This window comes from Saccoglossus kowalevskii, chromosome 12 (assembly GCF_978046115.1).
Source record: "Saccoglossus kowalevskii chromosome 12, keSacKowa6.1, whole genome shotgun sequence".
NCBI lineage: Eukaryota > Metazoa > Hemichordata > Enteropneusta > Harrimaniidae > Saccoglossus > Saccoglossus kowalevskii.
The window spans coordinates 19134549-19144318 of record NC_140652.1 but is presented as its reverse complement, the minus strand read 5'-3'; the positions used below and the strand labels follow the sequence as shown (position 1 = coordinate 19144318).

The 9770-nt window shown below is 34.7% G+C and overlaps 1 protein-coding gene across 1 annotated transcript in view; it reads left to right on the top strand.

The window, feature by feature from the left end:
• Positions 1-240: 240 nt before the first annotated feature.
• Positions 241-9770, top strand: part of LOC144363532 (uncharacterized) — a 32952-nt gene continuing 23422 nt past the window's right edge. The window contains exons 1-2 of the mRNA XM_085505941.1: positions 241-246; positions 4171-4277. Of these exons, the coding sequence (XP_085362067.1) occupies positions 241-246; positions 4171-4277 (113 nt within the window). The remainder of the gene's footprint in view (positions 247-4170; positions 4278-9770) is intronic.

Sequence of the window (9770 nt, the reverse complement as noted above, 5' to 3'; positions counted from 1 at the left end):
AAACTAAGTATGTATGTGGGTAAGTGTGTTGATGAAATTAAGTATGTATGTCGGTAAGTGTGTTGATGAAACTAAGTATGTATGTCGGTAAGTGTGTTGATGAAACTAAGTATGTATGTCACTAAGTATGTAGATGTCGGTAAGTATGTTGATGACGCTAAATTTACTAATGTCAGATATGCTGGTGCCCCTAAGTATGTTATGTTGACGTTAAATATGTAAATGTCGCTAGGTATGATAATGTCGGTAAGTATTTAATGTTGATGTCGAGTATGTTGATAACACTAAATACGTTGATATTGCTGTAAAGAATGTTGATCTTGTTACATATGTTGTGCTATGTGTGTTAATGTCTCTAAGTATATCTATGTCGCTATTCATCGTTAATCTCAATAATTACGTTGAGTTACTGTTCGTGTTGACGTAGGTAAGTGTGATTAAGTCGCTGTTTTAGTTGATCTTGCTATACATGTTGATCTCACGAATTATGTTAATTTCACTAAGCATGTTGATCCTGCTTTATTTGTTGATGTTGTTAAGTATCTTGATGTCGCTAAAATGTTGCTGAATACGATACAAGACACATATATAACGGAATACTTACAATTTATGTATATCGGCATGAGCTCTGAAAATGTTTAATTTAACTTGTTTTCTGTATTACTTTGACTTATGTAAGTTACATTTAAGGTATATCCATTCACAAGTATTATAAATTCTTCGTGAGAACTCGCAATTGTAGACCTCGAAATTATGTTCATCACATCGTCTCATGGTAATTGATGTATCAATGGTATTTAACAGTAGCAGCAACTCGTTAAAATATCTAGGTAATTTTATTACACGAACTAAAGTAGATTTAATTTTAATGCGATTCGATCCTCATTGCTAATCTATTATCTAAATATATTTCCAAAAAGCAAGACCTTTGTCAGTCATTTCTTAAACTTGTACGTCTTATACGTTATTTAATAACACCATGAAAATAATTGTAGTAATATTTCAAAATATCCCAATATACAATTAATACGGTATAATTTATGGAATTCTTAATATCCACAAACAATATACACCACATGAGTCAAAAACACATTATAGGAAACAGGAGAGGGAACTATAACATTAATCATTAAGTTGGGCTAGCCGCGCTGACAACACGTCCTAATACGCATATAGTCATTCATTTGTTGTGGACAAAAATATGCAGCGATAATTTGTAAAAAATTACGACAATTGACTTTGACGTATAAGTGTCGGAAACACCTAGGTACAAAGGAATGTTGTAAGGGCGTAGGCCGAAAGTACTAGAAAGGTAAATATAATGTTCAATATTCACCATATGTCGACTTTGACCACTCAGAAGTCATGCTGAATGCATACACAAATTACATGCCCAACACAGTTCAAATTGAATACAAAATAATTTTTATTCCGCATGAAAAAGAAACGTATCCACGGTGAATAGAGCAGCGTAAACACACAAATTAGCATAACAAAAGATGACCTTTCTGACCTTTTATTGACTGCGTCAACGCGATTTGAAATACAGGGTCGTGTACAGATTTTCCACGTTTTCATTCCGGTTTTTGTACAATTTGGATTGTAATTTGCCCATTGAAAGTACAGTTGTGAAATAAACCGGTTTTGTGACTCATCATACTACTTGTAACTGTGGATATTTGACGTTCAGCGGTACTTGGTTCGACCGAAATTTGAGACGCGGTGGGACGCGGTGTATCATGTACGACGACTGGCACGGCGACCTCAGTTCCAACATCTGACCTGGATACCTTTGGTATAACCAAAGGTTTGTGACAGTATGACTGGCAAGTTTTGTCGTTGTTCTGGGGTAAGTTTGATGGTGTAAGATCGGATTCTCGCATCGTTTTTGTGACACGTACATGATATGCCTTGTCTCAACTCCGGCCGAAAGAAAGACTTTGGACGCCGTCGCTCTAAATGCAGTGGTTGGTGTACACTCGGCACAAATCTGCAGCTTTCGAAATTACCTTCATCATCTCCTGTAATTTATTTACCCATAGTGGAGAATTACAATACCATATATCGTCGTCGAGTCCTGCGTTAATATTGTCCCGTGTATTTTGAAACAGATGGAGCTTCGCAATTCATCTCAAAGTCACAACATGGAGAACACAGCGTTCTGGCGTTCGCTTAGGCACCTCACGGTGTTGAGGGACGGTGGTTTAGGTTTGTGTGGCGAACGACAATCACCCAACGACCGACGCTCACAACTTGGATCCCACCATTAATAAAAAGCAATATTATGGTTATATAACTTTTCAGATGTTTTTAATTCAGTATTTTTTTCAATATTCTTCCAAAATTCAACCACTATATTTCCCTAAAAATCAAATAATACCGGTTTTATGTATTTCCGTATTAAACCTGTAGTCAATTCATGTTCCAGGGCCACTTGGTTTAGCCGTGCATTATCAGCCAATATACCATGGATTGCATATGCAAATTTTGTGTTTGGACCAATCAAATCAATGGATTAACACCATCAATATACTGGTATAATATAATATTTAATATACTAGTGTGTATTTTCATTTGACCATAAGAAGCTGCATTCTATCATTGTATGTAAAAACGAAATTCAGATGTCCGAGACTGTTGCCTTGGGAAGCTCCGAAATCATGTTGTATACCCAACTGTTAGCGTTATTTGTTACCCGGAACAAGTAAAATATAGAGTTGTAACAGTTTGCTGTCAACATTGATAATAATTACGTGAGTTTGAACTTCGCTCTATGATGCGTTTTTTTTTTTTTTACTTCAGGACAAATAATTCGACTTAATGACTATTGTAGTCAGATCAAAGTAAAAGCCGTATCGCAAACTTGTCCGTAGCTTGAAGACATTTGATTCAAGTGTTGTACAAAACTATTACCAATCAATGAAGTATGAAGTATATCTAACTCTGAATTAGATGAATTGTATCTATGCAAATGTAAACCGTCGTTATATTCATTGAACATGGAGCCAATCGCTGATGGGAAAGCCATTAGAAAAAATATCCGAACGTTCTCAATGCATCATATATCATATGTATATATTCGTAAGGTTTGAAATACTCTTTATTCATTGGTCAATTTGCGGTTAAATAATTATCATTTACAATAAAATATATGACAAGTTATTATTGTTTTCGTGACCTCTATTAGTATCAATATACATCTACTCAAAATCATGATCAAAGCTGGGCTAATTGCAATATATCACATTTATGTTTACTTGGATATTATATACAGAATTTTCCGACTAATTATTGTGTTCAATAAACACATCTTGAAATTTTGCACTGCCCTGAAGTTCATCTGATTATGAAATCAAACATACTTTTTGTTGTTGTAATCACTCAGGTTTATTTTTTTGTATTTTAGAATAGCTTTCATAAAGGTTATATATTATTTGACCCCAAAAAGAACTCATCACATCTATTCGCATTACAAATCGATTACAGTACAGAGTCATTGTTGAGTAATCACTTCTACCGTACAAATAACCCAATATGGTAATTTATAATAAATGAAAAATTTAACCTCTTCACCACCAGACTTTCCCGCTCAATTTTCTGCACTTTTTTTTCTTATATTCTTCAATATTTCTGCAACAGAACCCTAATTTTGGAGCAAAGAGGCAAAATTTGAGTAAATATGTCAGTTTTTACTCACGAAATTTGGCTATTTTTGTCAAAATATTCTGAAGAAAAATACAAACAGACTGAAAACGAAATTTGTGAATAAAAGTGGGAACTTGTGGTGAAAAGGTAAAATATACCCATTCGTGTAGTTCATGTTGATTTTGAGCGCATACCTCATTTCTGTGAAAATTATGTGTGTTTTTTTTTAATGCAGGTCACAAAAACGAACTGCGTACAATTATCGAGACAACAAAATACGAAATCCAAGAGCGCCAAGAAGGCTTAGCTTAGTTTCGCCAGTTTGACATTTTACAGCTTACAGAGTGTTAATAAGAAAGCGTCGGACAGGAGACTAAAGATATGGTACGCGAGTTCTTGATATCGACAAAAAACGGATTTCTGTTCAATAAACACATCGCTTACTATCGACAGCACAGGCCGCATCCGATTATATGTAATTTTTCAAGATGCAGATCGTATTCTATCAACTATTCTATTATTTAGGATTTCATGCCGCTTGTGTTCGCTATAAAAGAAGAAAGCAAAGCATGCGAAGAAGGTAAAAAGGGCACATCGCCTGCCATTCGAGGAGAGGCTACATCTGATTATAGGTAAATTTTCAAGATACAAGAATACATTATTTTCGCAGATACCAATGTAATAACGATAACACTGTTACACGGATGATTTCTAATTGTATCAATGTCACTTTGGACCTCAGGGTCAAAACAACTAATTCGATTATGAAATGCGGAGCAGAATGTGCTCACTTTGTTTCTAGATACGTGACATCACTTCATTTATACCATGATTCGACTTGTGACCTTGTGTAATGCACTTGTCAGTGTCAATTGTTCTGTGAACGTGACTGCAGTAATGTGAATATTATTAGCCGACTTCATTTTGAATGTGCGCCTGTAAGTATTTTGACGGCTGATACTGTCAATACATTTGAATGTTAATGGCTGCTGACCAAACAGAACGAAAATGGATTATTTATTTGTCTTTATGCTCTTACTTGAGAAAACATGTCCGACTCTTAAACAGGACATTTGGTTTGTGTAAAAACTTGCAAGAGAGGATTACAATAGCAACACTTTCCACAGGTTGCTCGTGTATCCAAGCGATAGTACTAGTAGTATGTTTGTATCGCACTGAGTACAATAAACCAGAAAATGTATGGGGGATATCGCCAAAATTGTATTGCACATGTCTCATTGAACTATAATGCGTGATGGAAGTCTGCCCTAATTATAGACTTTGAGAAGATTTTGTGCTGATAGATATTAGTTTTGTATTACTTTCTATTATGAACTAGCAATTATTTAATCATGAAACAAGGATTAATACTAGTGTCGTCTTACTTTCTGTGTATTTAACTTGATACCATATGAGGTTATGATATGCCTATGATTGCATAATTGATTAAATCCGTGGTTATCTCATATAGATTCTAATGGAAAGACAAACCCGTGTCACAAATGTACGTGTGGCACATGCAGATAAAGCTAAGCGTTGTGGCTCGATTTAAAAGGCAAAGAAATCATTACACATCGTCGCCATTTATGATTGCCCGTATTGTTAGGAATTTGACAGTTCTCTGATTTGTTTTCTTTGAAATGAATCAACCCGGAAGCAGCGAAATCATAATTACTGTACTATTACAAAATCAACAGCCCATATAAAAATGTATTTGAAATACATGAAATAAAATAACTAACATATTTTAAATATATACCAAATATGTCTTTCAACATGGGAAATGTCACTGATACATCAACTACTGAAGGGAATACATCCTAAATATATATCAAAAACATCAATTTCAAATGGTAAGATCTTCGCTCTGTCAGAAATTTCCCCATTCATCAATTAACAAATAGAATAGGCTCGAAATATATTTCCAATACATCAAGTCCCAACTGTTTAAATGCGCTTTTGACACAAGCCTGAATTAGATGTATTTCAAACGTATGCAAAACATATCAATTTTAATGATAAATCTCATTTGAAGATATTTTTTTACAGTTCTCTCTTTAGATGATGGTGTTGCATTATGGGTTATATTGATTAGTAATTGTAGCGGGTTTGTGGTGTTACTGGGGCCACTGTTTAAATATATTACTGTTAGTAGTAGTGAGTTGGATTGTTGCAGTGATTATTGCGGTTTTGTGGTGTTTGTGAAGCCACTGTTTAATTTGTTGAATTGAAGTTCGTTGCTGTAAAACCCAGCTGTAGTCTGGTGTAAAGATAATATATTCGTGGGATGTGGATATTATATGCATGTTGTATTTGAACAATATTTAAATTATAGTAATTCATTGTAAGTAACTTTTCGTGGTGTTGGGAGGTAACACACGTCGTCTCCTAGCATCGGGTCGTGACAATTACCTACACCTTGGTTTAATCACTTCTTTCCAAATCCATGACGACAAAGCAATAGTTTACCAAGGTCTGTCGAGTTAACATTATTATTACTTCCTTTATCTGTTTGCCATTGAATAACATTGTAATGGTTAGCTATTCCATGTTAAACGAATTCCCCCAAGACGGCAGAATCATTTTCTGTGTTATAAGTTCCTAATCATATAAATTTTCAGAATTGGATCTGAACCTGTTCTATTTGTGGTGAGTAATCAAAACCCACAAATTTCACAGTACATGAATTATATATTATAATTATTAGATATATTCTCAGTTCAGTCTCCTCATCAACTTAAAGTTGCAGTTGATTTGTATAACTCTCTTGAACAACTCGCATTGTTTTATTGCATGAAAATAAAAAAAAAAACATCTTTTTGCACTTATATGCACCGTCTCTAATAGTGCAAATTTCTGACAAATACTGGCATGTTAGTGATTAATTATTTTGGTAGGATACTTTTCATTATACATGAACAGATGCATTGTTATGTTTTTTAAGGTCGAAATATGCAAATTTGTAATGAGTGAAATCATATAGAAAATGTTCGGTAATGACGCGGAGAAACAGATGCAAATATAATTACGTTATGACAAAAAAGATGATTTCAATTTCACTATCATCATTTTTCCAAACCTTAACAGCAATATACCTGTTTCCCCCGCTTATGGCGTTTACAAATCTCAGCTTATCCGTTATGGCAGAGCATGTAGTATGTATTCTGATTTTTTACAACGACATCGTCTTCTCTGTTTTAAACTATTAAGTCAAGGGTTTATAAGAGAAAGACTGATCTTGTCATTTAAAAAGTTCTATGGCAAGTATCATCAGCTGGTGGACAAGTATCATGTTTCTATGAAACAGATGATAATAGAAGCGCTGGGTGTCAATTGTCTTGCACGAGGATGACCTATAATTCACGATTGTGACTCAGAGAGATATATGGCGGGTGCCACACGTGGAGCAGGATGTGCTCACTCTTTTCGAAACACCTGACATCACCTCTTGGCTTGTGCCTTGAGGTCCATGTATCTCTCTCACCGATTTGACAGTGTGTTGTTTGTTTTGTTTGTGTGGCCCCTGTGTGTTCTCGGATTTGTAAATATTGTCTTTTGACATTGATTGTTTGGATTACAGTTGGGTCGTGTTGCTTGGATTTTCACTACAATTTCCCCATTGAAAACTAAGTATAATATTCCCAGAAAGTACCGCCATTAGTTGAGAAAAGAAGCACAAACCTTTAGTGTAAAGAATGTTTTGAGGTTGCCAGTCAATATGTCAGTAAACTAGAATATGTTGTCATCGATCCATTCAGTTACATAGACATACAGTCACCTGACTACCCACAAATCACTGCGACCTCGTCATTCACGAGAGCTTTATTAATGGGTATATTGTGTTGACAATTCTAAAACAAACTTTTGTGAAATGGATGTTATTAGTGAGTAAGGGTGAACAGCAAAATAATATGTATTTAAAATTTCCTGTCAATTACGTTTATTGCTCGAAATTTCATGGACTTATCTGTCACGCATAAATGGATGTCTTCTGAAATAATACACCAGTGGAAATTGTAGCAAATCGCTGCTGGGAAATCCATTGGAAGAATACAGTTAAATCGGCAAACTTCCGATATTAGCTGAAATGGTAACACAGTACAATGTTAATATTTACAAAGACGTCGTTATCAGTGTTCCCAGTGCGACCAAATACAATATTGGTTCATGTTGATGTCATTTGAAGTTGACGTTACTAAAGATAATATGACGTTAAATGCATACAACATTGGACACATACATTTTATATAGGTAGAACGTACACCATCATACCGCATTTGCACGCGAGTACTCACATTATGCAAACATAATCTCAAACTCAATAGTCAATTTATATGTATAACGTGAATGACTATATGTTACAATGGATTATAGTTAACCTATTTTGTCTTAGTCTTAAACCGTATTAAGTAATATTTAATATACTAGTTTCATTTGACCAAAAGAAGCTGCATTCTATCATTGTATGTAATTTTCTATGATATTTTTCTCAACAAAAAAAAGGACATTGAATGTTCGAAAGTTCCGAAGTCATGCCGTCTCGTAAACTTTTTAGCGTTATTTGTTGTCTGGAACAAGTAAAATACAGGGTTGTAATAGTTCCGTTATCAACAATAATTACGTGAGTTTGAACTTTAGATGATGAGTACTAAAAAAAGGAATGCTATCTTTGTGTTTGCAGTTTCGCTATACGAGGCTGTTATCTCTTGACGTCGGGTAAAACAATTCGACTGTTTGACTATCGCAATCAGATCGGTGTAAAATCCGTATCGCAAAATAGTTTGAAGATCGAATACATTTTGAATGAAGCGTTGTGGAAAACGATTGCCGGTCAATGAATTATGTGTATAGAAGACTGTAAATTAGATGAATTGTATCTATGCAAATGTCAACCGTCGTTATATGCACTGAACATGGAGCCAATCGCTGCTTGGAAAGCCATTATAAAAAAACATTCGAATCGGCATATAACAATTATTGAACGAAATGATAAGGTGAAAGAACTGATATGTGTATGAAAGTTGCTAAAGTACTGCAACACTAAATGTTAGCTGACTGAGTAGAATATACCAGTGGAACAAGCTACGAGTCTACTGTCAGAAAAGGGTGGAAAATGGAATACTCTTCATATATTCTTCATTGGCCAATTGATAATTGGCAGAAAAATGGGCATGTGAGGTAACAGTATATGTGCGTGTCGTGTATGACATGTATGCATTTGTGGACAGCATTCCATTATTGTAGCGATATTTATATATTGAAATTGTATGAATAATCGTGATCCAATTATGAATAAAAACCCATTGTTAATGTCTATGTCAGAACGTTCTGAATGTATCATATGTATATATTCGAGATGTTTGAAATACTCTTTGTTCATTGGTCACTAGGCGATTAACTCGGGTTCACCTTAGTTGGTAATGAGCATTTCAGGTCAATGAATGAATGAATGTAGTTTCACACCATATAATCTTAAACCAAACCTTTGTAAGTGGCAGCCACAGGTGGGAAGTATATGCGCTGTACAAATCTGCAAGTTGAAATAGCTTGAAAGCAGCGACATACACAGGTATCATGGACGTTTTATTTACCTCCGTGGTTTATGAACCTATGATTACTCACTAACCATTACCTTGTGGTGAGAAGGTTTGCAGCAAACTGCTTTACACAAATTGTGTATATTATAATGTGTTTTAAGGAGAAACACTAAAAAATGTATCAGTGACTGTAATGGGTACACCATATATATAAATCGGGGTCTCCAGTGACGTATTTAGTAATAGCAATATCGTCTGTATTGACAAATGTGTTTTGTTGTGTAGCCACTTGGCATCCAGAATATGACAAAGTCTCTCAAAACATAATCTTCATTGATGAACGACGTACGGCAGATAAAAACGAAAGCATTGACGCTTCGTGTCACCCATATATACTCATTGGGTTATAGGACAACTGTCATTATAAATTGAATATATTTACAACACCTGCGATTGCCCATAGTTTTGAAAACATTTAACAAGAATCATAAGATATGTGCCTGATGTGTGGAAAACTGCGAACAGTTCTGAACTACATACTGGGAATTATATTTAAGTCTATTACTAGATAGATGGTCGAAAATTGTG